Source organism: Glarea lozoyensis, assembly GCF_000409485.1.
Source record: "Glarea lozoyensis ATCC 20868 chromosome Unknown GLAREA17, whole genome shotgun sequence".
Taxonomy (NCBI): domain Eukaryota; kingdom Fungi; phylum Ascomycota; class Leotiomycetes; order Helotiales; family Helotiaceae; genus Glarea; species Glarea lozoyensis.
The window spans coordinates 660,595-688,370 of record NW_007360991.1 but is presented as its reverse complement, the minus strand read 5'-3'; the positions used below and the strand labels follow the sequence as shown (position 1 = coordinate 688,370).

Here is a 27,776-nt window from a genome sequence, read left to right as displayed (position 1 = left end):
CACGTGGTGGTGCTCTGATCCTGGGACTTCGCACTCTTCCTGCCTAGCTGATATCTATGCTTTTCAGTAAGTTACGTAGTGTTATAACTTATCGTATTTATGTGAGTGTTAGTCAGTTGATCTACGGTGCGAGGTCTCGCACTAGGTTACGGCATCGAGCTTAATACGTTTATTCGGAATACAGCCATTACACGACCGTTCGTACGAGTGGGTACCATATAATGCCATACCTTTACAATCTCATGCACCGACAGTTCGAGATCTCATCATAATCGGTCTTGATCTCTCGAGGCTGATAGACCTCGCGCCAAGATTACAACATCGGGTTTACCGCGTCATATTCCGTATACCGCGCATGTTTGTGCGAACGACGGTGCTTCGTCGCTCAATCAGCTTCTTGACTTCGTAGTGAGGATGAGTTCTGTGTCTTTTCAAATATGAAAATCTGCCGTGTTGGATGGTGGAGGATGGGAATGTGATACGTGCGTGGTATTTATAACCCGTCAGTTTGTTTATGCTTTTTTCGACACCCCCTTCCGTTAGCAACGAATTCTGATATTATGTATACCTCGACCTCCGCTCTTGAGGAACGAGCGAGCGATTGACGTTTATGGAAATGTTACTACGACCCTTCCGTCCTCATCGCACCAGACGAGTTATCGGGAATTGTGTATATCTCCTCTGGACTCTCACATTCATAAGCCTCGTCCACGATCTCCACGCCATTAACATCGGCATACGGAGTTCAAATCGCTCAGTTCCCTCAAGAAGTCAACAACTCCCCGAACGTATCTTCATCGCCTCTATCCACTGGAACAACGGTCCCCTCCTGCGCTCTCACTGGAACGCCACGCTCCTAAACCTCGTCCAATATCTTGGTCCGGAAAATGTATATATCTCGATTGTAGAGAGTGGGAGTTGGGATGATACGAAAAATGCGTTGCGTGAATTAGATGGAGAACTTGGCAAGTTGGGCGCGCAGCGGATTATACTCCTGAGTAATCTCACGCATCAAGATCTCGTTGACCGGACCCCAGCAGAGGGCGAGACTGGTTGGGTGTACACGAAAAGAGGGAGGACAGAGATACGACGCATCCCGTTTTTAGCGGGGGGACGGAATAGAGTTATGGATTCCATGAAGGTTGCGGGTGGAAAGGCGTTTGGGAAGGTGCTTTGGTTGAATGATGTTATTTTCACGGTACCTCACCTCCTTCCTCAAGTGATGTGTGGAGAACTGATGGCGTAGACGGAAGATGTTCTAAGGCTCTTGGACACGCATAATGGCGAATATAACGCGGTGTGTTCTCTTGATTTCGCACACCCGCCGGGTTATTACGATACCTTCGCGCTCCGGGATGTTGAAGGCTCGGGTACGGTGACGAGTACGTGGCCGTATTTCCTGGCGGGGGAGTCGAGGAGAGCGATGATTGCAAATTAACCGGTTCCTGTGAGGAGTTGTTGGAATGGAATGGTCGTCTTTCAAGCTTCCTCTTTCCCTGCGCTGAAGTTCAGACGTGTTCCTGATGGACTGGCGGAGAGACATGTTGAGGGGAGTGAGTGTTGTTTGATTCATGTTGATGATAGGGATGGGAAGGGGGTTTGGGTTAATCCTGATGTGAAGGTTGCGTATGGGGGGACTGCGGATGGGGTTGTGAATCCTGAGGGGGGAGTGTGGCCGGGATGGGGAGGGAGAGTGGTGGGGGTGTGGTTGAATAGGGGGGTCCGCGTTCTTGGGGGATTGGGGAGGTGGATTGAGAAACGGAAGATTGAGGGACGTGTGAGGGGTTGGGAAAGGGGGGGTGGGGAAGAGGAGAAGGGGGTGGAGTGTTTGGTTGATGAGATGCAGGTGCTTGTGCCTAATGGGTGGATGCATCTATGATTAGCATAGGTGCACTACAGGGTTCTATCAACTATCCTGGTTGATGACGTCGATCATTCTTTAGTGGATCAAGTGTGTAAAGAGGGGAGATCATAGAAGTGGAGAGGCTTAGCTAGGTGGTAAGGAATAAACTTTCATCAAGGTGGATGGAACCTATCATAAAACTCTTTGTACGTGAAACGGCATTCTATTGTATGGAAGCATAGATTTGAAAAATCTTGTCTCAGTGTTGCACGACAGTCCCGTGATAGATCTTCCGACTCGCTTTTGAACATGAAGAAATAATACCGCGAAATAGTAGAGATATCTTAAATTTACGATTCGGGGGCACATAATCGAGATAGACACCGAAGTACTATGTTGTTTCAAAGCTGAACTATCACATGTCGGAACCCCTCCGAAGTTTAGACCTTGAACTCCACTTAAAATGAATCCTAAGTCAAATATTTTCCAGTATAGTCTGTCAACACATTCCATCGTTATCGTAGCCCAGGCTTAGAAGGCAACCAAGCTCTTGAATAGTGCTTCCAGTTCATACAGCGTAGTGTTTTGACTTGACACAAATGTTCAAATCTGGTCTACTCGTTCCGTATTTAACCCAGAAGTCGGATGGATACTGGAAGCGAACCCCCTTTTCAATAAGCGAGTTGACGACTACGTAAGGTAGGGAGCTAGATACGTTCATTTGACTAAGCAACAAGCCATAGGATAAGAGCACAAATAAATTCAACTAGCTGGCAACCTGGTGTAGTGCACAAAATTAAATAAACTTGTGTGGCCATCTTGAACTAACATCTCTTTTCGGAATCTGTAGAAGATACATCCTCACTAAAATAAACAGCGATTGAAACAAGCCATTTATGGAATTACAAAACAGTTTAAGAAGCTGAAGTGACACTAGGTGCAAAATACAGACGAGAGTAAGCAATGGCTACTTAGGGCGAAACTATATACACATCGACATTAGGAGGACGCGGAAAGGTAGTTCCAACCACCTGTTTTATCTGACCGTTCTCCCAGATCTTTATTGCCACGCCATCCTTGTACTCGACCGCGAAAGGAATGAACTCTTTCCTGATCCCACCAACAAATGTAATCTCGTGCTCGCTCTTGAAGTGACTAGCTTTATTCTGTGCTATGAGCCCCAGTTAGCTCATTGTAAGTCTGGCAAAAAAAAAAGACGCACCTATAGTCGCGTTGACATCAATTCCACCGTAACAACCGCTGACCGCGTACTTGTATTTGGTGCCGTCGTTCCAGTTTTGTGGCTTCCACATTGCGGGTTTACTCTTGTCGTCCTGGAAGCAGCGAGCGGTTGCCACGAAGACCGAGGCGACAGATTGGGACTGCTGGTAACTCTTGAAGTTATGCATGCCAAATGTAGTCCAGTGCCGAGGTGTCCGCGGGGCGAAGCCTTCCTTGAAAATATTTTCAGGGACTCGCGTATCCCAGCGAGCGATGTGTTCGGCTGATGCTTCGATCTGGTGGTCACCTGCCCTTGACCCGTCCACCACCTGGTTCTTTCGAAAGACGAATTTAATTTCAGATTTTTCTTCCAGTGTTTTGATGATGCCCTCAACGTTCTCAGGTTGGCGATACCAGTCGTCGATGGCGGAGTCGAATGGGGTGCGGGCTTCCATCTTGTCGGGCAGAAATAATCTCTTGTTCTCGGAGTGGCTGTTGTGTAGTAGCTCGGGTACGACAAAGATGCGCGGCGGCGATGCTGGGAACAAAGAAAGAATGATGGTTGGTTGAGTAGATTCTGATCGCTTTCTGTAGGCAATCGCCGCCTAATTTATACTCAATATTCTTTCTAACTCATCTGACTTCCATAAAGAAGCGGAGTCTACATTCTTCTCGTATCGATACTAAGTATTGCCAATATCGTGTTCGCTCCGCTATGGAATACGGGGGATGTAACGTTTTTGGAACGACGAAGGAGAACCCTCGAAATACCTTGTATGGGGCTAAATATAGGAGTATTTATTGGTTAGAGAATCCTACGAGAGTATAGAGACAGCCAGCCTCAGACCTCGTGGAAGAACGCCTCTCGTCGAAACGGTATTTTGCTCGAAGTTCTTCATTGTCTTTTTGCTCCATAAACCCTTGATCCGCGTTAAATTATTGGCCGCTCAAAGTGGAGTGAACACAATATTGGAGTGACTGAGTACATGATACCGACCGACCACTAATAATGAGAGCGAACTGCTTCAGTTGCGAATATACTACTAGCGCATACGAAATGGCCGCATGATGCACGACCATCCGTCTCCATCCGGACAAGCTGTGTGAATGCAGCACAGATGATTGCGAATTCTACCGCTGGAAGTCAATCTGAGAGATATCGATATTGGCAGCTACGTACCTTCGTCCCGCATCGTTCCAAGTCGGTCAAAAGCTAGACGCCTAGACCGTTCTTCTAATGCAAGTGCTCGAATTGCACAGCTGCGGCTGGCTGAGGCCAGCTGAACAATTCTGCTCCGGTCTCGCCAATCAGCTTCGACCTTAGAAAACATGACAAAGAACTTTTTCGAGAACTTTTTATTCCAGCTTCACAGTAATCACGTTGAGAGCACAGAATTATCTAGAGGTATAGATAGCGACTTATTAGTGGTTACACGAGCTAATCTCTTTTCTCCACCGACTATTATTCTCCTCTCAGTAATCGATTTTCAGTTCCGACCACGCGTCGCAGAGATTGAACCGAGTTGAGAGAGGTCGTTTGGTATAGGAGACAGAATTTTTCATGCAGAGTAGCCATGGGTTAGCTTAGAGATTGAGGTTATGCCGTCTTGTTCCTAGACTCAGGCCTTGTTTACTCACCTGACAATCTGACAATTTTGTCAAATTATCAGAATAGAATAAGGACCCCAAGCCTCGGATTTTAACGGCTTTCTCGGTTCCTCGCTGGCTAAATTCTCGCTCGTACTCTATGTTTAGAGGCCTGTACTGGTTATCAAACCAGTTATTTTTCGGAAGAGGAATTCTAATGAAAGTAGAAAGTGGTCTAGATATACTACGACTTTTTTTTCGCCGTTAAAATCAACAAAACCCCTACCTTTATAAGACGAGTATAAAGACAAGAAGAGGTTGACAGAGATGGGAGGTGCTAACATAATGACGCCAAATTCGTCATTCCCAGCAAAGCCTGCTGATATCCCGTAAATCTCAAACTTTTATATACATTGTTTTGCAAGCGCTTGTTCCTTCGTTTCTCAGTTATTTATCGTTAAAACCCACCTCTTTTTTATAATAATGATAGTCTAACCATGGAGCACTTATAGCATGCATTTGTGGTGTACCCTCCAAACATCGGAGAGCTGACAATTAGCAAAGCCCCAACTGGCGCGCTTGGTAATCCAGCTAATATCCCGATTTTATTAGGTCATGTTCTCTATATTAGAAACACCGTTCCAAATGCCACTATTGCAGACGTTATGGATATTGGAGGTGGTTACTTGTGTGAAGCAACATATTGAGCCATAAACTGAAAACTTTCCACATTATTACTAATGAGGGGTGCCTTGCTAGGAGTTGAATTGTCGCGTGACAATTTCAAACACCAGTTGAGTAAGTTCTGGATATCTATATAGCTTACTTTTAACCAGAACGGATTATGTTAATTTCGAACGCTTGGCTCCCTATATAAGCCACGCGTACTTCTATATATCCATGTAAAATGATCTCTTGGCTTCATCGTACTGTCTATAGCGGTTTGCAATTTTAAAACTAGCCTATGAGCGTCAATATCACAAGACGACTTTTCCTGTCGCTAATGAAGAGCCAATAGATACCGAGCCCAAGTTCTAAGTCAGCAGGGGATGGCTTAAAAATATGGCACGATCTTAACTCTACATCCATGTGTGCACGGAGGATAAAGTGATTTGCCCGACAACAAGGGGAACAGACTCAACTGAACCATGAAACCCGGGGATGCCAAGGAAATTTCAACAGTTCCGATGGCCCGTTCGAACGATTGGCTCTTCAGTAGGTGGACGGAATACCCTCCTTCCTTCAAATGCTTGCTTAGCACGACTCCTCATAATATAGCCCTGGAGATAATCCAACTTTCTATTAGCCTCCCTCTTTAATTTCCCCACAGTCCACGACATCGCACTTAATAATCGAGCATGTGTCATTGGATAAGTAATAACATATTACACAAGCTCACATTTGCCGAGAGTACCAAGCCGGGCCATCTCGTTTACCCCAACTACCGAAGTCGTCCACCTATCACACGGTATAAATCATTCCAGCATCGAATAGACGATTCATACAAGTACCTAAACCATCCCAATCTGTTCGTGTTCCTGCTAAGTTTGCATCTATCTTTGACCGTGTCACTAAAGACAATCAGCTCCAGAGTTTACGAACTTCTCCACCTACTCGCTCCAGACACCATGGTCCAAATCAATAATGCTGTCTCATTTTTTCTTTTGGTGGTGGGGACCGTGGCCCATCCAGGCGCTGATATTTTGCACGAGATCCGAGAAAGAGAATTGGCTCTTCAAGCCCCAAACAGGCGGACCGTTGAGGATTGCAGAGTCGAATTGGAGGCCAGTGGTTACTACAAAAGAGAGCTTCATCGGCGCTTGAACAGAGTTAACAGTCTTCGAGCGGAGAAGGGATCTACACCACGTAAGTAGTAGATCTTCACGACGACCTAATCATGTCTGTGAATCAATCATAACACTCATACTACAGTTGCTGCGCGAGACATTGATCCATACTACGCGGTTGAAGACGTTGTCGGTCCTCGATCCGAGGTGGATAAGAGAGCAAGCTGTGTTCTTGATCCCGAAGTTACGGAGGGGCCATACTGTGAGTACAAATTCCATCTTGGAAATATATACGTAGTGTCTGACATAGGTCTAGGGGTTGCCGGAGAGCTAATCAGGCAAGATGTTACCACTGGTAGCAAAGGCATTATAACTCATCTTGACATTAATGTTATTGATGTCTCCACCTGCAAGCCAATACCTGACATATTTGTTGAATTGTGGGGGTGTAATAGCACTGTAAGCTATCCGGATACTTCCCGCCTACAGTATTTATACATGAGTCATCTTCTGATACTGGATTAGGGCGTATATACTGGGGTAGTGGCGAAAGGCAATGGCGTTGGTACTGCTGCACCAGAGGAGATCAAGAATAACGCTCTCCGCGGTGTACAGCCCACTGGTGCAAACGGGACAGCAAGCTTCATCACAATCGCACCGGGCCACTATGTTGGTCGCACCAATCATTTGCACAGTAGGAAGACCTTGGTACGGAGCTATTTTGCTGTTTTTGACTGACATTCTTTAGCAATCATCCACCATGGCGCTACCAAGCTTCCTAACAACACTATCCAAGGTGGGACTATCTCCCACGTGGGCCAATTCTACATCGAGCAAGCTATGATGCAAACAATCGAAGCAACGGCTCCTTATAATACTAACAAGCAAGCATGGACAAAGCTTGACAAAGATATGCTCTTTAGCGCTGGAAAGGCGGGAGGGGATGATCCACTTCTTCAGATTAAAATGCTGGGCTCTTCTATCGAGGATGGGATTTACGCTTATATAGATGTTGGTGTCAATCCAAAGGTAGCTCAAAAGCCTAGCCCGGTAAACATATGGGGCCCCAACGGTGGTGTCCCTAACAAGGGGTCCATGTGGGCTGGATATCCTTGGACTAAGAAGATCAGGTCAACTCTCGGTTTGTAGATTGAGCGGCAGACTCGTGACCTTAAGAGAGTTAAATCATGTAACATGTGGCGAGTCGAATAGTATTTTCGTTCTATGTAATGTCATCATGTAAATCGGATTACTTGAAAGTTTACATGGTACTAAATCTGATATCTTGGCTGTCCTGGTAATTGATTAAACACTATAAATGTGTTCCCCAGTATTTGAAAGTGGCTGCCGTCGTCGAACCGTACCGTCGATAAACTAAGTATAAAGCTTCCAATAAAACACCAGATGGATCTGCTAGGTATCAGTCCCCGCGCAGACTTATTCCTAACCAGCCAAATCAAAAGAGCGCTTGCGGAGGTGTACGTCAATTGTCTCGACCTAGTTGGCGTCTAGCAAAATACTTTACGATGCATAGCTTAAGTGTGTATACCCACTTATATGAACGGCTTTCCTTATATGTACCACTATCTGACATCACAAACAGCACCGCTTGTTGATATGGCTTTTCCGAGAAGGACTTACCAATTGACAAATTACTCTCAGGACTTGAAGCTTTGGATTTGATTACTGTAAGAACTTTGTGATCGTGTGTAAATTGCAAAACAACAAGATATAAGAGAGACGACATCTGACTTAGGGCACTAACGCCAACATCAAATTCTCTGTTAAGCACTAGAAAATCACTGCTTAAACTTGTGAATGACTACCAATACCCATTTGCCAGTAGTCTGCAAGTCTCATGAACTCAAAAATGCTTTCATGGATGCTACGGCCACTAGCTTTCTCTATCTGAGCCAAACGGTGGAGAGCCTCGATAAGAAAGAGGGGAGTATGTTTTCTCTCACCAGAAAGAGTGTTTCACTGAATTTAGCGCATAATTTGACCGTGCCGAAGGTATCAACCAATTATCAACACTCCTTGGTATCTGGGGGGAGGAATCCTTTCACATCTGAAAAGAGCTCCAACTCTGGCAAAAGCCTAAGCTAAAAATCCCTCCTAGAAATAGAGGGACATTAGACGGCATTCTGAGATGTCTCGAAGGTTGGAGAGGATTAATGCCAAAATCGGACATTTGGCTCTCCTCCAAGCACGATGGCCATGATTCCTGGACGACGGAGTTCTGCTTGGACCTCATTTTAGGGTCGAAAAGCCAAGATCAAACACATACTCGCCATGTGTGACCGTTCTATACAAGTCACAGAGCCAAAGTTTCGCACGCAAAGTTTGATAGAACGACAAAGGCACGGGGATGTAGGACTAGAAAATAGATCAATTATCTTGCCCCAAGCTAGCATCATGATCAAGGTTTTTAAACAGTTGTAGATCACAAGATACACGCGTTTGGGTGATACAATAGCTTATCTATAATTCTTGTTAGCCAATATGCATGAAAGCACCTCAAAGCACCTTACCAAGCTGTTTCTGCATAAGAGCTTGACTCTATCTCTCCAACTTGAAGCATCGGATCGGTCTCAAAATCTCCCCAGTGTTAGTAATTGGCTCCTTCATGGTGGAATTACTTAGTACCTGCAATTGTGGTGATAAACTGGGAGTGAAACGGCTGCAGCCGTGAAGAGCATGACGATGATAGAGTATGGTGACATTATAGATTTTGAGTTGAAGCTAGGCTGTAATTTAAAGATTATGAGTCGAATTTGAGGAAGATATTTTGGTGTTTGTAAAGACGTCCGTGGCTGGTAGCTTACCTGGATCTTGATGGCTTCTTATAGTTCAGATCTCGATGCAGAATAGAACGCAGTCAATGGCAGGTGATTCTGTAAACTTTTCTTTGGAATGCATCTATCCGACATGAATTGAAACAGTCAGTCACACTCAGACACGGGGAATTGAGAGGAGATTCATGTTCTATGTAGAATCGCTTAAATTTCGTGTGCATCAAGTACTTGGAACGATGTCTTATTTATCTCTATGACCTTTTAATTACAGGTAGTCAATTTTTGGTTTACTGCGTCTACGGAAAAGAGCAGAAGAGCCTAACCGGAAAAGAATTCAGTGTTTTATTATTTTTATGTTATCTAAGGAAATTCACTTCCTTTCATGACATCAGTCGTGGCAGATTCTCATTCGGTCAATCACAAGAACGGTCAGAGCCTTTACATGCAGACTAAACTTCAATTGCGCAAGTACGATGGTATCACTGTTGAGTTTCAAAATGTGCTGTCTTACATCATTGAGGTCAGAATTTAACTGATCACAGCAGGAGTAGTTAAGTGAGGTTGTTCATAGTTACACGTACGGTGGAAGCACTCAAATTTGTCATAGTATACCACTTAAGCACTTTAGTTGCTCGAAGTCAGCATTCACAAAAATACGAACAGCTTATTGAGGTGGAGTTGACGATACGATAATACTCCCACATAAGCTTAAAACAAATGCAGATCTGCCTCGAAGTCTGGGGGAAATTATGTCACGATTCAGACTCTTGACAGTCGTGTGACCTTGTAGCAAGCTAAATGTGTTGCAATATGTAGATTTCCGTGTTGCAACGCATGAAATCAGTGCCAAATGAAAGTTGCAGGTACGGAGAGGGGAAAGTTCGGCACTTATTGTTGCGTGTACGAATATGTTTCACAATATTTGGGGAGGTACAAATCACAAATATGCACTGACAACAGTTTTGGCTGTTGTGCACATAACCAATACAGAGATGATGAAATCCAACAAGACCCCACTGTACTAGTTCTCGGTTGAGGGGAAGAAGTCATCGCCTGTATTTCCACATCTCGAAGTCCACGATCGTTGATTCTTGATAGCGAAGGCAAGATGCCGGTTTTCTCCTTTTACACGCCGCTATCAAGCGAAGACACCAGTTTTGCCCTTCTGGAGAGCAAAAATGAAAGTCCACGCAAACGATGGACTTTCTCAACAAGTGTGCACTGGTATTTCCATATGTTAAATGGATTCATCATTATGATCTTGTCGTTCAATATTTTCCGAGTGATGCGATCAATGCCAGAGAGGTGTTGGAATATGTACAACTACTACTGTGAGCATATACAAATACATTCAACGAGACAGTCGAAAGGCTAATTTTCAGCTACTTGAAGCCCCGGTCAATAGTGCAGTTGCTCCACACCCATATACCCACCAACAATTCAATGGCTCTCTGTGGTATAGAAGTCCATTCAAAGGACCGCCGACGGAAAAGGTGGAGGAAGCTTGGTACGATGTCATGAGATGTGAGTTTTCGGGGCTGCCTAAGTAAGCTCTAAGAAACTGACTATGAAAGATGGCTTGATCAGTGTTACGAAGGAAGACATTGAGAAAGTAGGACATCCTGACTGGTCTGCGAAGTTCCCACCCGCCGTGGGAGGAGGATATATTGCTGCGACAATCGGCTCACATCAACTGCATTGTCTGCATTATATCTGGCAAGATCATCACATGTCCTATTTTCCGAAAACTCAAGATAAGAAGGAGCGAGTACCTGAACTGTACGAACTGCATTGTACGTTAAGAGAACTTCCTTCCCCCCTGTATTTTTCCTTCTTCTCAGCGACTGAATTCTATTCGCCGATCCCACATGATCAATTTTGAGGAAGAAACCGTACTGATACGTTTGCTAGATGAGCACTGTGTCGACTACATCCGCCAAAGTCTAATGTGCCAGTTAGACACCGGAATCATCCCATACAACTGGGTGCTTGACCATCAAAATCCGACACCAAATGCGAACACCCACCATAAATGTGTAGATTGGGACAAACTACAAAGTTGGTTGGAAGAAAGAAAAGTCGCAATAACTGAGGGATTCAAATGGTCACAGCCGAAAGATGCGGTTTCTTTGGGTTGGAATCCATAAGCGTTGACTTGGAAAATTACCAGAGAAGAGGAAAAGAAAGGCTTGAGATGAGCTAAATGGGAATTGTTAACGATAATGAAATGGGCTTCCGTAAAGCGGAAATCTGTTGATGATGAGTTGCAGTTAGCCATATGCTGAAGAACATTCAAGGCCTGATTACCATTGTCATATGACCGAACTCAGTACTGTTTCGAACAGTTAGGAGAATGTCCCCTGTTCTGATATTAGCTCAATAGTTCCTTCAAACTGTCAACTTATCCTTGGGAGAAACAATCAAACTTTTTGAAAGTCTGAAGACAATATCTTCTTGTTCGCTCGGTCGTGAATAATCAGCTTCCGGACAAGAGCGACACAGAATATACACGATTTGAGCAGAAGTGCTGATTTTAGTAAGCTTTGAACCATATAGTTCCTCATCTCCCACAAACAACTCAGGACCTTTGTACTTCTCCGCCTCTGCCTCTGCCTCTGCTATCCAAATCATCCAGCGGTATATCCACCCAAACTCCGTCTGCTGCTGCATTTGATCTGAGCGGAACCACCGCTGCAGCTGCATCAACCTTCGCCCATGGGATTGTAAACATTCTGCGAAAAAGCTTCGATATAGTGTGATTCATTTCTTGGAAGGCGGAGGGGAGATTACATGTGATTAATCCGACGCCAATTTCTATGGCTGGCCAGTTTGAGAATAGTAGAGACGAACCTGGATGTTGTTAGTATTGTGTTATTTAGGTACTGGTCTTCGAGGGCTTGTTTGGTTGGACTTACCTTGGTAAAGATGTCTGTTGCTACCGCTTGCTACTCGTGAATCATTGGTTAGATAGACTATTTGTACCACAGTATTGATGATACCCGCGACAAAGGAACTTAATAGCCTGAATTAGCATATTTAAAATTGAGCTGATCAACAACTTACAAGCCACCCAGCAGAAAGACAACGAGGAGATGAATCTTCTTCTGCGTCTTCATTTGCAACATCGAGACCTAGACAACTCATCAGTCAATCAAACCCGATAGTAATTCCCTTCCTTGGAAACATTCACATACCGATCGAACCGGTAGCACTAATATGCAGAGATCAATGACACTATTCAGCACAAACACGCCAAATTGAATTTCGAATCCCCACAAGGGGCAAACCAACCAGCCGCCTTCAAAGTTCTGTTTTAGATGCAAACCACAGTAGAAAAGCCAGGAGGAGACTGCAAACAGGAACCATACGATAGTGAGCCCAATGAGGGCGTTGCTGCAGATGATGAATATCTTTCCGATGAATATGCGGCGATAAAGGGTCATGATTGTTAGCTTTGTGAGGAAAATTGCTGCGATCCAGAAGATATCGAGGGAGCCGGTTACCTAACACGTAGAATTAGGACGAGAGAATGACTGGAGAGTTGTGGAGTGGAATGTATTTCTTACATGGGCAAGAATACGCTCTTGTTCAGTGACCATCTCAGGAAGAGAGACTGGTTCCATTCCGAAAGCCATTTTGAAGACACCTGCTAATATCAATAATTGGTTCCTCAGATCTACCGCAAGATGGAAGACTTACCAGCAAGAAGAGAAGCGCACGAACAGGTAGTGCAGATCTATAACAAATTTAGTCCTGCTTCCAGTATTTCAACGTAAACAACTTACCCAAGCACCTAGAGACATCCAATCATCATAAGCAAAATCAACATTCTGGTGGTAGCGGATATAGAATCTTGAACCCACCAAGATCCCTCCCAAAATTGGGAATACAAACCCAATTGCGATTGGGCTCGCCATTGAGCCAACGGCAGACATGGTTAGTTATAGCAGGTTGTTAGCTGTGTAGTTGGAAAGGTGTATATCAGAGAGTGATGTCGAAAATTGCGACAGTTGGTAGTATGTTATTCAAACGCTGAGATCTGAATGAGAACGATGAGAAAGAATTGGAGCTGCCAAGGCTTAATTTTAGATTGAGTCATACTTGCCTGGAAACGATTTTCCAAATTGGTATTTGGTGAATTGGTGAATCTGCAATCATAACAACAACAAAACTCCACGAGAACACATGGACTCTTTTTCTACACCTACCCAACCGCCCAAGTATAAGATGAGTAGTAATTTAAAAAGTGTATTCCCTCTTCCAAATAGACACAACAGGCACGTAACTTACTCAAAACAATTAATGTGTAGCTGAGTGTACTCCTGAAAACGCATTGAATCCATTGCACGGCGTCCACACAATGCCCGAATATAAAACGAGTAATATTTCACAGATTATATAGAGTCCTAGTGATAGAATATATAAAGCAGGAAGCAAATTCAGAATGACCAATGTCCAAATAAGTTGCTGCCTCTGACCGGACCAAAAAGGGGTCGCTTAGCTAAACAAACCCCCCATGTAGAGAAGCCCTTGCTGATCTTTTTCGAGAAGTAAAGATCTTTATGCTTACCTATGTAAGCGTGTTATTTATTTCACCTACATATATATATAAACGAAATTGAGCAGTGAATATATTGGTCCAGACCACGTGTATCCAGGCGACGAGGAAGAAAATTCAATACTTCTAGTATCGCCCATATCGACAACCAGAACAACCTTCAAGTAAATTAAACAGCAACATACCTTCTACTACCCTCTATCTCTTTCCAAATTAAATGACAACATTGAGATCGGGCTTGATAACTCGATGCAAGATGTCCTTAAATGGCAGGTTAAGTGGCTGAAAGGACCTCGGTAGTGGAAGATCGTGGTAGATTGAACACGAGGGACGTAACCGCAAGTACATATTTGAATGGCTTAGAGTGATGCCGACGAAAACAGTCGCGATTTCGTTGTCCGTTGTGCGGTTCATCCAAAATCCCACGTCTCGTGAGGAAGTGGGAATTGTCCTCAACTCATAAACATCTCTCTCGTGAATCTCTTCCCAACGAGAAGATTTTATTCGCATCACGGAATCTTCTCATCTACAAGAGACCAGTGACCCACAAGTTTCCACATTTAAGATTCTAACAGTGTAGTAGGACAGCCTCGTCTGCAAGTTTCGAACGCGCTGATTTGGTCATCGAATAATCAGCTCACGAGTAAAAGTCAGGAATATCATCAGAAACAGTTGAGAGCCATCTAAAATGTGATTTTGATTTTGTTTTAGGCAAATTGCTTCCTCCAAGGTATCATTCGCAAAAGCCAACACGCATCAGTATCCCTACCGAGAAACGAAACCTAGCACGCGCAATCATCCCCCAACCCAACACTCATCCACAACAGTAAGTAGCTTCCTTCTTGCCATCACCCCTACCATCATGTTAGCCACAAATAACCTCTGCCCCTTCCGAGAACGGACTTACAAGATAATCCCCTCCCAACTAAACACAAAACTCCCAATCCACGCCCCAATAATGATACAAATGATGATATACCCATTATAATACATCGCCAACAACATAACGAAATACGCAATGGTGAATTGTACCATATGCAACGTCGCTCTAATCATCTGCTGGAAGAGATTCGGACGGAATTTAACGGGCGCGCAGGTTATGGTCTGGACTGGGGTTTTGGCGTTGTCATCAGCGTCGGTGAGAGAGGGTCGTTTAGCGGAGGACGAGTCCGGGAATTTGGTCATATCATCGAAGCCGACGAGAGCAGGTGGGATGGCGGAGGACGAGTCGTGGGATTTCTGGGACTGACGGAGGATAAGGGCGTCGTATTCGCGGGAGAGACGACGGAAGAATTCGAGGGACATGACGAGGAGGATGACGCCGATGCAGGAGCCCGCGAACATGCCTGAGGAGGTGATGCGCCAGGATGAGGAGATGAAACCTGGGTTATTAGTATATCCCTTTGTCATTCTCGAATGGGGGTTCTCACATGAATCGATGGTGTTCCAATTCCATAGCATCTATAACCGTCCATATCAGTAAACAAATCAAGGTATTTGAGGTATAGATGGATGATGAACTCACACTAATCTTACATCCGTCCCCCATCCCCTCCATACTCATAGTAGGCATACTTGACGCCGTAGCTCCCATACTATCTGTCGTGGTCGGCATTACCATTCCAGACATTGCCGCGGTGGTGGCAGCCATATCCATTGCCATACTAGAAGCAGTCGTAGCTGCCATATCCATAGTCATAGCCATTCTTGCAATTTTCGATTACGAATACCACGAAAAAAGCTCCTCGCGGAAACAGGCCTTTGAAAACAAAAGAAGCAAAGCAGAGGGACTAAGAAACTTATACACCCCCTCTGCGAGAATTCGAGCTAGATACCCACCTCCCGCCAAGACCAGTACCGACAACAAGGCCATGCTCGGCTCGTCCCTTTCAGGCAGGCCTGAGAATGATATGAGAACGTTGTTTGAAACAACGAGAGCTGATTATCTCCCCACCACATCCACCATTTCTCATTGGTTCACCCGTAACGGACTCAATACCTTGCTTGAGAATTTCTCCACAGCAATTGGTTCGTTGTCAAAACAAGCTTTCGCAGATACGAAGTCGGCAGAAGAGATGTTTATCTCTCCCTCGTACTCGAGTGAGGGTGACGAGTCCCTCTTGGCGTTGGTGAACTTCGCCGCATGAGCACGTTTGCGTGGGTTGAGGCGTTTTGATAAGATCTTGGGAAGCGAGTTTGGTTAGCTGAGTTGTTGTGAGCATTTAGGTGAATCAAACCCTTTGCTATGTAGGATAGCAAGATGTTTATTTACTCGACTCACTTTTTGTGATGGAACTGGGTCGAGGATGGGGCCATCCCATCTGTATATTCAAAAACATCAATATTAAATTCGATCCCATATAAACAAATGGTATAATCTGCTCCCAAATCCAAAGATACAAACAATCAAACCCCAAGCCAAATATATAAAAACCGTATTACTTCGCAAATCAAAGCTAATTCATGCCATATCCCTTCTCTCAACTCCATTCGTATCAACATGTCCCATCGCTTCCCACCTCTCCTGAGCAACACCCTCTAAAACTCCTCCTCCACTGTTATGTCTACTATCGTTATTCAACCTCGCCTTCTCAACCTTTCTCATTGCCTCCTCGGTCAATTGCTGACGATCCAGCTTTTCCAACACGTCCTTCTTTCTCGTTCTTTTATCACCGACCGAAATGAGTATGCCGGCAGTAATGTTAACCGTAATCGAGCAACACAGAATAACAGTTGTAAGCGCGAACGGGCGAACGTGGTAACTAATGGCCCAAGTGCAAGTACCCAGCGCGATTTGTAGAAGCGAATGACAATCGAGCAAAACGACGATAGCGACGAGCAGGCGCAGTGGAAAGGCGTGATGGGTCATGGTCTCGTGAGGTTTGTAGAAAGAATGGGATTTGGCGAATTTCTTTTGGTGATGAACGAGCTTACGTTGTTGTTCTGGTGAGAGAACGCTGTATTCTAATTCTTCTTCCAGTTCCTGGTGTTCCTCAACCTCCTCGGGTTGTATAGCGGGGAGATCGTTGTGATCCTCGAGTTTGGGAAGAGCCTTTTCCCTTCGAAGGCGCCAGGTAAGATGGTGGTAATGTGCTATAAAACACATATGGTATGTGTCAACTACTCTGAACGGAGCCAGCCCGTCACCCATAACAGCGAAGAGGGCAACGAGGACATTGTCGATAACGTTAATCAAATAACTTTGCCGACCACCAACATTTACCCAGCCTGTATCGATTATTAGATGAGGTTTTCAGATATGGAACGCAAATCCGCAACTCACCGATTAAAAACAGAACCCAAGCAAGACCAAAGAGAGTGATTAGCGTAGCATATAAGGTGATGAAGAATCCAAGCGCTGTCCAAAGTTAGCCAGGTCCAGGATACTTGAACAGATAAACTCACGTCTCCTAACATATTGTCCGAATCCCTTCAGACCCCGCCTGAACTTCGACCTTCGAGAATGTAGCATATGTCTTACATGATCATTCAACTCCAATTTTTCCTCTTCAGACCAACCTTGCAATTGCACACCATGCGGCAGAACAGCATAGTATCTATCATTAATATTGGAAGAGATGGTATTGATTGTAGCACCGGTATAAGATCGCTCCTCGAGATTCGGGCGAACTGGTTTTCGTTTGATCTCCTCATCCGTGCCTGATGGCTCTCCCAAATCGTCCCTAACTGTCGGTCGTTTTGTGAGATTATAGGTTGGTCTCCGATTGACGTATTTTCCGAGATCGGGGACGAAAAGAGAGTTTTGTACATTCGTGAGGGTGGAGAGCATCGAAACTTCCGGATCTGCATTGTGTTAACTCCAGTTTCTTGTCTCAGACATTTTGAACTTCAACATACCAACTACATCCAAATAATCCACCAATCCATCTTCATAATCATCTTGCTTCACGTTGATACTGTTCTGCACCCTCCTCAATCGTCTTGACTTGCGTGTCTGAGGATCTGGACGTTCTTCTGACTGAGAATTGTTGTTTAATACCGCTGGGATACTATCGCTCGCTCGCCCCGTCGTTGGTGAAATTGTCTCCTCCGTCACACCAGCCAGATGATCCTGCCCATCCTGTCCAGTGCCAACATGCAACCGTTGAGGTGCAGAAGTACTTCTCCTCCTCCCAACCGTTCCGCTGTTTGGCGGCTGCCCAAGGCCCTGGCCATGACTTGGCGCGTTGCTCGAGGTGTTTGCCTGTGTATTCGCTTCGGTCACAGCCTGCAAAGATGGAAGTCGTCGAATTCGGATGCTGGGGAAATAGTCCTGTCTATTTACATGGTCGTGTGCGGGCGGCGCAGGCGTACGTGGATTTTCGCTCTCTCGGGAGCCCTGTGACCAAAGTGAAGAAGATCTTGGACGCCTCGTCTCCGTAGCGCCTGAAGGGGAAGGTGAAGGTTTGGGAACGGAGTTAGGATGGTCTTGCATCTTGAATCTCAACCGATGAGCTATAGGAGAAAAGAAAGAGAGCAAAACATCGGCCGAGATGGGAGTAAGCAACAGCAAGACTTGCTTAATTCCTATCTCAAGAAGCCGTCGAGAATTGGCTGTTCTTGGGTTTTTGGGTCGCGTAATCAGATCGCCGCTGCTGATTGATTATTTACTGCACGCTTGTGGTGCAGGGGCTGTTTGGGGAGGTTGCTGCTACGTCATGTAGCCGCTTTAAGGAGCTGGGAGATTTGCAGCAGGGAAAAATACGACGACCAAGTTCCGTTTATTGATTTAAGAATAAGAGAAAGGAAAAGAAAATGAGATACCCAACAATGAGTCCAGAGTGGAATCGTGGATTAGGAACGAGAACTCCTAAAGGCATCGTCCCTTCGTATCCGTCGTTTCCGAACTGTTTGAAGTTCGTGGCGTCCCTCCGCTCCGTAGTGGTATACTAGACAAGTACCGCATTGGACGGTCCGACGCCAAACCATTGCTATTTGTGACCACGCGAAAGCTAACCATTCGAGTCTAGAACCTCGCGTCGAGTTGCGGAGAAAGTAAAAGAGGAGGAGGAGAAGAAGAAGACCCCGAATCTCAACTGATAGGATTGAGTCAAGTCAAGTCTAAGAGTTTACATATATACAGAGTTCGATCCATTTTAACTTTTTATGTCAAGGCTGAGCATCCGGTGCGTCTGCCTTCGCTTGCTTCCTCTCAGAGAACGCAAACGCAACACAAAGAAGGATACCCATACTACACATCCCAATTCCTAGATACCATGCACCACGATATCCAAGCAGCAAGTCGTCTTGGGTCGTTCCTCCACGATTAACTTGGCCTTCAACGGTACCTGCAATTCCAAGTACCAGAGAGATAGAATAATTAATGATGGTGTTGACAAGCGAAGCTGATACGCCTTGTTGTTCCTTGGGCATCTTGTTGCTGAGAAGAAGATTGGCGGCTGGGAAAGACATGTCCCTGCACAGAAACATTAGCTTGGTCTTGGGTTTGCATCTGAAAACAAGGCAACTTACATTCCCCAAGGCATCACGATCAATGCGACGAAGGTCTGTGCCCAGTAAGATTGGTCCACGGGTGCTGTGGCCAACAAGATCAGACCAACCGTGAATGCCACCATCGCAATACCCATCGTCACACTTCCAGGTACTTTATGAATGATAAAACCTGTAGTGACAGCTGCAGCCAAACCACTGAAGATGACTGGGACAAATTGCGCGCTCGCAAGAAGCGGACTGACACCTCTCAACTCTTCCAAAAATTGCCAGAAGTAGTATGTCCACACACTGTAGCCAGACCATCCTAAAGCGACACAACCAAGAATGAACGACGAATCGACCGACATTTCTCTGATAGGTACAAGAGGAAACTTGCTGACTTTCAATTCGACATATCCGAAAATCCCTAGGACAGCGAGACCGACAATAAGGAGAATATACGTATAAGGATTCTGCCATCCGACAACTGGCGCCTGATTCCAAGCAAAGTTGAAAAGAACCAAACCAGAGACGCCAGTCAATGCTCCTAAGGCGTCTGTCCGATCCCAAGTCGTCTCCGTGCTATCCAGATATGGCGGTGGTGTCGCTGGAATCAGGATAAGGCCCAGAACCGCCAAAATAACACAAACAATAGCAGTAATCCAAAACGCCCAAGGCCACCAGGCAAATTGAGCCAGAAGCGAAGAGAAAACGGCCCCAATAACAAAACCAGTAGGAGCCGTAGCACCAAATGCACTGAACATCATCTGCTTCCTCACACCCGGTCTATAAGTTCGTCCCAGAATCGCAATAGCATTCGGCAGGCAGAAAGCCGGACCAATTCCCTGGAACGCACGACAAACATCCATCAATATCGGTCCCGAATACACAGAAAACCCAGCAATCAAACTCCACAACCCCCACCAGAGGAAGCCTGCCACGAATAACCGTTTATGTCCATATAAATCTCCTAACCTGCCAGCAGGCAATATGAAAGTCCCAACCGTAAGCGAATAAGCGGCCGGAAACCAGCTCAATTGTCCTGGATTCTGCGTGCCGAAGCTATCACCAATGATATGTAGGGGCGCGATAACTTGCGCCAGACAGGCTTGGGTCATGAGCTGCGACATGGAGAGGACGGCGACGAAGCCGAATTCGAGGAGCGGATTGGAGGGGTGTTCGACCCATGATTGGGTTACGTGGGCTGCGAGACTGGTGACGCGGTTTTCGTCTTCTTTGGTGGCTTGTTGTGAGAGGTCGTTTTCGTGGCGCGAGGGAGTCGAGGATGGGGTTGAGAGGGAGGCCATTTCGTGTTAGGGTGAGTTGCCCTGAGGGCGTATATCTGACTGTTTGGGTGTAGGAGATTCGCGATAGGAAGTTAAAGATCAACAAGAAATGACATCAACAGTGAAATAGTCCAACCATCTCAAGAGAAATGGTTTTGCCACTTGGAAACCACGATACTTTTGTCAAATAAAACACGCATAAGCAAACCGCAAAGAAACCCATCGCGAGAAACCCACCTACACAGACTCTAAAATGACGTTCCATAAAAGTCGAGATTTCCAACGCGGTGGAGTTCCCTTGATATGCCACGCGAGCGAGTCGTACATCATTGGTTGCACCACTTAGTGATGTCGGACCCGACTCGGAATGGACCCTCCGAGATTGATAACGATCCACTTTTTATTATCAAGATCTTATTCAGGGGTTTCAAATCCAATGTGGGATCCCGAGTTTTCGGGGTCGTATGTGGGACGACAGCTCTGCGGGTTTGTCCCACGAGGAATTTTTGAGAGGGATGAGATGAAGGTCGTTTCCTGCCAACTTCATCTGGAACTCGACTCTCAAGTCATTTAATAACTGATTTTGGAAAACCTCCAGCTCAGTCACTCGATTACGATTTCATGAGACCAGATACTGCGACCTTCGCTGAACAACGTCAACCTCTTTTCAAATCAAGTGGCTGTCACGATTTGGTCTAGAACATTATACAAGTATTACATGTTTCCTTACTAAGACATGTCCTACTTGTTTTCCAACACTGTCATCATTGTCAGCTCTTTCATACGAACGAAAAGGACGAGACGTGCAATTAAGCTTTACAAACGCTTTGCAATTTCCAGTCATGACTTTCCTAATCAAGAAAGCGGTCTTGTCAGCCAATCAGGGGCGGTCAAGCCCTGAATAATCAACGTACATTGATGTGACTGTGAAGTCAGCAAGAACAGGTCGCTGTTTTAACAGTGACTTGGGAGACACTGAGGAGGCTTACTTAATTCTTTGGAAGTCTTTGAGATGAGTGAGGATATTATATAAGAGGGTTTGTTCATGTGAGTTTGGTGTTCTGATATATCGCTGTCCCTTTTTCCTCATAATACACTTATAACACTTCAAGACCCATCTTATTCAAACAACATCATAACGAACCCATAATCATGTCAACGATGAAAGCCCTCCTCCTCACCAAAACAGGCGAAACACCAATCCTATCCTACACCACCGTCCCAAAACCAACCCTGACCCCCGGCCACCTCCTCATCAAAGTCAAAGCCTCCGCCATCCAACCCAGCGACCTCATCAACTCCAAAGGCGGTTTCCCATTAACAATATTCCCACGCATCCCCGGCCGCGACTTCTCCGGAATCGTGGTCGAAGGTCCCCAAAACCTCATCGGCACCGAAGTCTTCGGCACAAGTGGAAACAAGCAAGCCTTCACCACCGACGGTGCACAAGCCGAGTACATCCTCGTCCCAGAAGCAGCCGTAGCTCCAAAACCTAAGAGTTTATCTTTCACACTCGCTGCTACAATCGGCGTGCCTTATACTACTGCCTCAACAGCGCTACGCAGATCCGGTGCGAAGAAAGACGATTTCGTGCTCGTCATCGGCGCGAATGGCGCCGTGGGCTCAGCAGTCGTGCAACTAGCTAAAGGCAAAGGATGTAAAGTCCTCGAAGCATCGCGGCAGGAAAGCGCGGATGTGAATACCGCGAGCGATCCTCAGTTATCCGCCATCGACGCCCTAACAAACGGACAAGGCGTCGCTGCCATCATTGACACGGTAGGCCAACCTGCGCTCACTTCCGCAGCGGTTGCGAAATTGGCAAGAGGTGGGACGCTTGCGTTTATTGCTGGCCCGAGAGGCGGAAATCAGGATTTGACGTTTAACATGGTGGATTTCTATCGGGGGGAGAGGAATCTGGCGGGTGTGAATACGCTTTTGTATTCTGCGGAGGAGTATGCGGTGGATTTGAGGGGTGTTGGGGAGATGTTTGATGGGAATTTGTTGGTGCCTGGGAGCGAGTGGAAACAGGTTAGGCTGGAGGAGGGGGTTGCTGGGTATGAGAGTGCGGCGGTGAAGGGGGCGGGGAAGTTTGTGGTTGTTATGGATTGAGATAGTGGTTGAATATATTAATTTGGTTTTGAGACCTTCCATTCTGCTTGAGAGCTGAGGTTCACTTTTGTTTATGATTCTGCTTTGTTTTGTGGTGTTTTAATGTAGGTATTAGGGATTATATCCAGTTCGTGGCATCTATTCGACAAAGTAACCAAGAAAAGGAGGCGTTTCTTGTGTTTTTTAAGACAGGAAACTTAGGAGCAGAGTTTCCCTATGATTGATTCTGACATGATTTTTAACTATTCAGAGATTCGAGCTTAGTTAAAGACAAAAGTCGCAGCGCGACATTTTAGATGCTATTACCAACTGATTCGATTGTGAATGTCTCTAAATTTCTAAAATACGGGAGGGAAGGAAGACGACAATTTACAATGGACAAAGAAGTAACGACTTGAGAACTGTTTGTGATTGCTTGTTAGGAACTAATTGTCTTAGCGCCGCTAACAAGTTTTTAAATAACCTTAAAAAATACAAGCGCAAATCTCCATGCGATACAACCTTCAGAGCCGTAAATTAATACAATTTCATGGTATAAAAATCATCACGTGCCCTTCGAAGTGCCTTCAGGGGGGAAGCTCGCCTAATCAGGCGCTCGATTCCATTCGACCAGCATGGAGGTATTGGCCAAGCGTGGCCGGAGATTTGTCGATGGGAATAAAGGCATTCTTCCGGAACCAATAGTCAAAGCTCAATTTTCTTGAAGTGTCTCTCCTATATCCTTCACCGGACATAGTTTTTCAAAATGTATAATACTCGGTCACCGCTCCCATCAGAAAGGGAAACCGTATATTATGTCTATCGCAACATCGATCAAGTCACATAATCCTGTCATTCACTCAGATCCTCACAATGAGGAGAGCCGATATGATTTGGTTTTTATCAACCTTGCTCCTTATCACGACCGTAGACGCCGCCTCTCTTGATCCCGATATAGACATGGCGGTTTTAATGCCGACAAAACCACCAGCAACATCAACGCCCGATTCATGGGAGTGCGCCACACAAGACTACACCAATTACTTCAACGTTCCAACGGCCACCGGTGCATTGGATACGGCAATGGTTTCATACGGGAGGTCTTTATTCGAAACTTGTACATATACAGATATCCAACGAACTAATTGCGCAAATCCTGACCTCTCGCAATGGTGTGCTTTTCGAACAATCGTTCCATCAACTCTCCTATCTTCATACTCCTCGTATAACAGCCTTGCGTTTTCATGGTGGTCGAGCCACAAGTCCGAGATACTTTCATTCGCGAGTGACTGCCCCAGTTATTGGTACAGAGCAGGATCACGACAGCTATTCGGCTATAGCCCATTGAATGACACGATCAATGAGGCGATGTGCTATGCGGAAGCAGCTCTTACATCAGGGTCACCGACAATGACAACAACGATGCAAACGGGGAAGACTGCTACGCCTGGTCCGCTGGTGACTACGAGTGGGCCAGCTTCAACAGATTCGCAGTCTCCGACGATTATTAGTTCCGTAACTCTTCCTACATCGCAAGCTGCGGTCGGTGCGTCTGCTCCGAAGTCCACGACTGCGGCAAGCATGGCTTCTGAAAATTTGGGATATATCAACGCTTGGATGATAGTGGGTGCTGTGATGGTGGCAATCGCTGCAAATATTTGAGGGGGTTTTGGAGTTTCGTGACCGCGTCGTCTTGAACGAAACGCGTATGCACGTGGTTTGTTTTACGAGAATACTATTATATTTGATAGTCGAAGTGAGTCTCACATCCGCCGTGCTATTCTATCTTGCATGACTGTTGACTTCGATTTAACTTTGAAGCAGAGAATACGGTATGGATGGGAGCCCTAAAGAGATATGCTCAACGGAAGCGATCCAAAGTGCCCTTTTTGAAAAAAACAGTGACTACGATATCAGAAACAAACATCGTGTATGGGTAAAAATCTAAACTCATCTTTCTCAGTCAAAAAAAATGATTTGAAGAACACTGTACATTTCGCTGTTGAGAGATATATCGATGTGGTGGGAAGTGTTCTCTCGGCTAGCCATTAGGCTCATTCCCCAACCTCGAATATCATCCATATACCAGACCAGTTTTTCCGAACATCAGCAGAGGCTCCGTTCATCCACACTCATATTTTAAGCTCGGATGATCTGCTTCCCCGCTGTTCCGAAAAATCGGTATATCCACATCCCCAGATTTCCAAGACAAAGCCAAGTTGCGCCGCGCATTGTTATCGCCTTGACCAAATAGGTGCCGGGCTAGGAAGTGGAAGTTTGATACTTACTGGTAGTAGTTTTGTCACAAACGATTTCGATCCAAACTCATCGCATTATTACTAAAACTTTGATTCTCCATGGTTTATTTGCAGCGAGTTCCCTTTTGTAGCGAAGAACCTACACCATGTACGAACTAGGACAGACTTGTAAAGGCACATTGCATGACTATTGACTTTTTTAGGAGTTTTTTGATACCAAATATCTCTTCACATAAGAATTTCAGAGCAAGATAAAATCGGGGTGAGAACTTTTACAAGTTAATACGAACAAAATCTCGTGTGTGGGGATCGGTCACTGTAGAATTTTCAGACAGATGATTCTTCACAGGTCCAGGTTACATTATTTAGTGTTCGCATCTCAATCAACAATAAGCATCACATGGTCCAGAACCAAGACGGTAGAAATGGGTAAAATGGGAGTTTTGCTTCTTGTTGTCATTTTCGATAATTATGAAGCATACTGCCTGATACCGATTTCAAGGTGGGGCTTATAAGTACGAGTTCCTCCCGAAAAGCTCGATTATTTTGGGCAACAGCTCCTGCTACAGCAAACTGAGAGAGCAATTAACAACAGCTTCACCATGCATTTTTCAACACTCGCCGTGGCGGCACTGCCCCTTGTGGCCAACGCAATTCCCTCCCTCAGCTCTCGTCAGACAGCAACAAAAATCACTGTCGACTTAAACAAGAAGTATCAGACCATGGACGGTTTCGGTTTTTCCGAAGCTTTCCAGCGGGCAAATCTGATTGTGAACATGCCAGAGCCCAAAAGACGCGCGCTTCTTGATTTGTTCTTCAGTACCACTACAGGTGCAGGCTTTTCGATTTTACGAAATGGTCTTGGTTCTTCTCCGGACTCATCGTCAGATCACATGAATACGATTCTTCCGAAATCACCTGGTGCAGCAACTGCGACACCGAACTACGTCTGGGATGGCAAAGATTCGGGTCAGTTTTGGGTTAGCCAGCAAGCTGTGACTTATGGAGTCAAGCAATTTTACGCGAATGCATGGAGTGCACCTGGATTTATGAAAAGCAATGGGAATGATGCCAATGGTGGTACATTGAAGGATGAGTGGAAACAGGCGTATGCAAATTACTTGATTAAGTACATCAGCTATTATATTGACGCTGGAATACCTATTACACATCTGGGATTCCTGAATGAGCCTGATTTTACGTATGATATTCTTCACTCGTTGGACAAGGGCAACTACTAATGAAACCTAGAGCGAGCTATGCTAGTATGCTGTCAAATGGCGCACAAGCCGCTGCTTTCATGAAAGTGCTTCGACCAAGTCTCGACGCTGCCAACATGAGCCAAGTACAAATTGTCTGTTGCGAGAACACCGGATGGCAACAAACGAATAGCATGTACTCAGCTCTCAAGAATGCCGGTGGAGATCAATATCTCGGAGTGGTGTCATCACATGAATATACATCTCGGTCATCAGGAAGCTTGAGCAGTACCAAGAAGGGGTGGCAAACTGAGTACTCTGATCTCAATGGTGGATGGACAACAAGCTGGTACAGTAATGGTGGATCTGGCGAGGGATTGACGTGGGCGCAAACTGTTTACAGTGGAATTGTCAATTCCAATTTATCGGCTTATATCTATTGGGTCGGAACTCAAGGTGGAAACACAAATGAGAAGTTAGTCCAAGCGGATGCGACTTCTTACACGGTCTCGAAACGTCTTTGGGCATTGGCACAATACTCGCGGACTGTTCGACCAGGAGCTGTGAGAGTGGGAACGAGCGGAGGGAATTTCAAAACCACGGCGTTCAAGAATGTGGACGGCAGTGTTGCTGTCAACGTCATCAATACAGGAACGAGTGCTGCGACTTTGACGGTCGCTGTTACTGGCTTCGTCCCTAAGAATGCGACTAGTTGGTTGACTGATAGTAAGAACGATTTCACTGGGACTGCCTTGACAGTTGCAAGTGATGGAAGTGTCGGTGGATCCGTTCCTGCGAGGGCGATGCTCAGTTTTGTACTTGCGCCTGCTGCTGTTGGGAACAGGACCGTTTAGGTCATCATTTTCTCCATCCACAAACTCTTTTGTCATATATAATGAACAGCATGAAGTTTTGTTGACTATAAAAACGGAGTTTAAAGAGATCTCACGGTGGCTTTTTGACATTGCAGTGGCCAGGAATCAGTGAAAGCTCCGTTGTAATTTGACAGAGGTTACCACCCTAGCCAGGAACTGACCGTCCACACATGGAACTCCTACATTTACAAAAGAAAAATTATCACTTAACAGATGCAGAACCCTGTATAAACATGGCCAAGATAGTTGGGTGAGTCTAATGTACTACGTAGGCTAGACGCTTGTGCCTGACGCTTGTGCTCTCTTGTCATCGTTAGCTCCCCAAATTGTGCGGACAAGCACCCAAAAGACATCAGTTTATTGGTCGTGATCAAACCCCTTAAGACAACACTCCAGAAAATGGGAATGGTTTTATTGGTTGAAAGACAACGGCGGTGAGCGGCCAAGGGGAGCGAGCCCTTCTGCTGAAGAAAATTCAAACCATGCAAACCCGACAGCTCGGTAGCGAGATTAACTGGCTATCAGGAGGTTAATTTCTGTCGTTTTTACAAGTACACAGCACGTTTACGACTGCTAGACTTTTCTTTTGAGACTAAAAGACAGCCAAGACCCGTGCTGCGTACAGATCAAACAAAGATATTGAGGTAACTCGGCTCGGGGTCCCGTGTTATCCTGGTTCGGTAGTAATTCCTCCGCCTTGGAAGCACCTAATAAGGCATTTTCAACTTCTCTTCAACTTGTCTGACGTCTTTAATACACAAAATATAATACTGCATTTATGATTCACCCCCGACGGGACGCCATCGACCTTGCTTATCATAAAATATTTCAACGCACAAAGGTTTG

At 45.5% G+C, this 27,776-nt stretch overlaps 12 protein-coding genes across 12 annotated transcripts; 7 read left to right on the top strand and 5 right to left on the bottom strand.

Moving 5' to 3' along the window:
- Positions 1 to 616: 616 nt before the first annotated feature.
- GLAREA_12055 (uncharacterized protein) lies at positions 617 to 1,438 on the top strand (the record flags this gene model as incomplete). The annotated part of the gene is made up of 2 exons (XM_008082837.1): positions 617 to 1,198; positions 1,247 to 1,438. The coding sequence occupies 2 exons, from the start codon at positions 617 to 619 to the stop codon at positions 1,436 to 1,438; spliced, it is 774 nt and encodes a 257-aa protein (XP_008081028.1).
- A 30-nt stretch (positions 1,439 to 1,468) lies between these two features.
- GLAREA_12054 (uncharacterized protein) lies at positions 1,469 to 1,879 on the top strand (the record flags this gene model as incomplete). The annotated part of the gene is made up of 1 exon (XM_008082836.1): positions 1,469 to 1,879. One exon carries the CDS (start codon positions 1,469 to 1,471, stop codon positions 1,877 to 1,879), a length of 411 nt encoding a protein of 136 aa, XP_008081027.1.
- Positions 1,880 to 2,814: 935 nt separating this feature from the next.
- On the bottom strand, positions 2,815 to 3,519 carry GLAREA_12053 (ADP-ribosylation; the record flags this gene model as incomplete). Its single annotated transcript, XM_008082835.1, has 2 exons — positions 2,815 to 3,014; positions 3,066 to 3,519. The coding sequence occupies 2 exons, from the start codon at positions 3,517 to 3,519 to the stop codon at positions 2,815 to 2,817; spliced, it is 654 nt and encodes a 217-aa protein (XP_008081026.1).
- Positions 3,520 to 6,279: 2,760 nt separating this feature from the next.
- Positions 6,280 to 7,587, top strand: GLAREA_12052 (Aromatic compound dioxygenase; the record flags this gene model as incomplete). The annotated part of the gene is made up of 5 exons (XM_008082834.1): positions 6,280 to 6,517; positions 6,584 to 6,700; positions 6,755 to 6,897; positions 6,964 to 7,132; positions 7,187 to 7,587. 5 exons carry the CDS (start codon positions 6,280 to 6,282, stop codon positions 7,585 to 7,587), a joined length of 1,068 nt encoding a protein of 355 aa, XP_008081025.1.
- Positions 7,588 to 10,411: 2,824 nt separating this feature from the next.
- GLAREA_12051 (uncharacterized protein) lies at positions 10,412 to 11,380 on the top strand (the record flags this gene model as incomplete). Its single annotated transcript, XM_008082833.1, has 4 exons — positions 10,412 to 10,447; positions 10,616 to 10,757; positions 10,808 to 11,026; positions 11,145 to 11,380. 4 exons carry the CDS (start codon positions 10,412 to 10,414, stop codon positions 11,378 to 11,380), a joined length of 633 nt encoding a protein of 210 aa, XP_008081024.1.
- A 431-nt stretch (positions 11,381 to 11,811) lies between these two features.
- Positions 11,812 to 13,168, bottom strand: GLAREA_12050 (uncharacterized protein; the record flags this gene model as incomplete). The annotated part of the gene is made up of 7 exons (XM_008082832.1): positions 11,812 to 12,083; positions 12,149 to 12,246; positions 12,297 to 12,364; positions 12,428 to 12,736; positions 12,800 to 12,879; positions 12,933 to 12,969; positions 13,019 to 13,168. The coding sequence occupies 7 exons, from the start codon at positions 13,166 to 13,168 to the stop codon at positions 11,812 to 11,814; spliced, it is 1,014 nt and encodes a 337-aa protein (XP_008081023.1).
- A 1,437-nt stretch (positions 13,169 to 14,605) lies between these two features.
- GLAREA_12049 (Ctr copper transporter family protein) lies at positions 14,606 to 15,496 on the bottom strand (the record flags this gene model as incomplete). Its single annotated transcript, XM_008082831.1, has 4 exons — positions 14,606 to 14,645; positions 14,699 to 15,173; positions 15,222 to 15,252; positions 15,317 to 15,496. 4 exons carry the CDS (start codon positions 15,494 to 15,496, stop codon positions 14,606 to 14,608), a joined length of 726 nt encoding a protein of 241 aa, XP_008081022.1.
- Positions 15,497 to 16,252: 756 nt separating this feature from the next.
- GLAREA_12048 (uncharacterized protein) lies at positions 16,253 to 18,226 on the bottom strand (the record flags this gene model as incomplete). Its single annotated transcript, XM_008082830.1, has 4 exons — positions 16,253 to 17,019; positions 17,075 to 17,149; positions 17,197 to 17,595; positions 17,650 to 18,226. The coding sequence occupies 4 exons, from the start codon at positions 18,224 to 18,226 to the stop codon at positions 16,253 to 16,255; spliced, it is 1,818 nt and encodes a 605-aa protein (XP_008081021.1).
- A 674-nt stretch (positions 18,227 to 18,900) lies between these two features.
- GLAREA_12047 (MFS general substrate transporter) lies at positions 18,901 to 20,531 on the bottom strand (the record flags this gene model as incomplete). Its single annotated transcript, XM_008082829.1, has 2 exons — positions 18,901 to 19,207; positions 19,264 to 20,531. 2 exons carry the CDS (start codon positions 20,529 to 20,531, stop codon positions 18,901 to 18,903), a joined length of 1,575 nt encoding a protein of 524 aa, XP_008081020.1.
- Positions 20,532 to 21,662: 1,131 nt separating this feature from the next.
- Positions 21,663 to 22,619, top strand: GLAREA_12046 (GroES-like protein; the record flags this gene model as incomplete). The annotated part of the gene is made up of 1 exon (XM_008082828.1): positions 21,663 to 22,619. The coding sequence occupies one exon, from the start codon at positions 21,663 to 21,665 to the stop codon at positions 22,617 to 22,619; it is 957 nt and encodes a 318-aa protein (XP_008081019.1).
- An 852-nt stretch (positions 22,620 to 23,471) lies between these two features.
- GLAREA_12045 (uncharacterized protein) lies at positions 23,472 to 24,260 on the top strand (the record flags this gene model as incomplete). Its single annotated transcript, XM_008082827.1, has 1 exon — positions 23,472 to 24,260. One exon carries the CDS (start codon positions 23,472 to 23,474, stop codon positions 24,258 to 24,260), a length of 789 nt encoding a protein of 262 aa, XP_008081018.1.
- Positions 24,261 to 25,458: 1,198 nt separating this feature from the next.
- GLAREA_12044 ((Trans)glycosidase) lies at positions 25,459 to 26,909 on the top strand (the record flags this gene model as incomplete). The annotated part of the gene is made up of 2 exons (XM_008082826.1): positions 25,459 to 26,057; positions 26,108 to 26,909. The coding sequence occupies 2 exons, from the start codon at positions 25,459 to 25,461 to the stop codon at positions 26,907 to 26,909; spliced, it is 1,401 nt and encodes a 466-aa protein (XP_008081017.1).
- Positions 26,910 to 27,776: the final 867 nt, after the last annotated feature.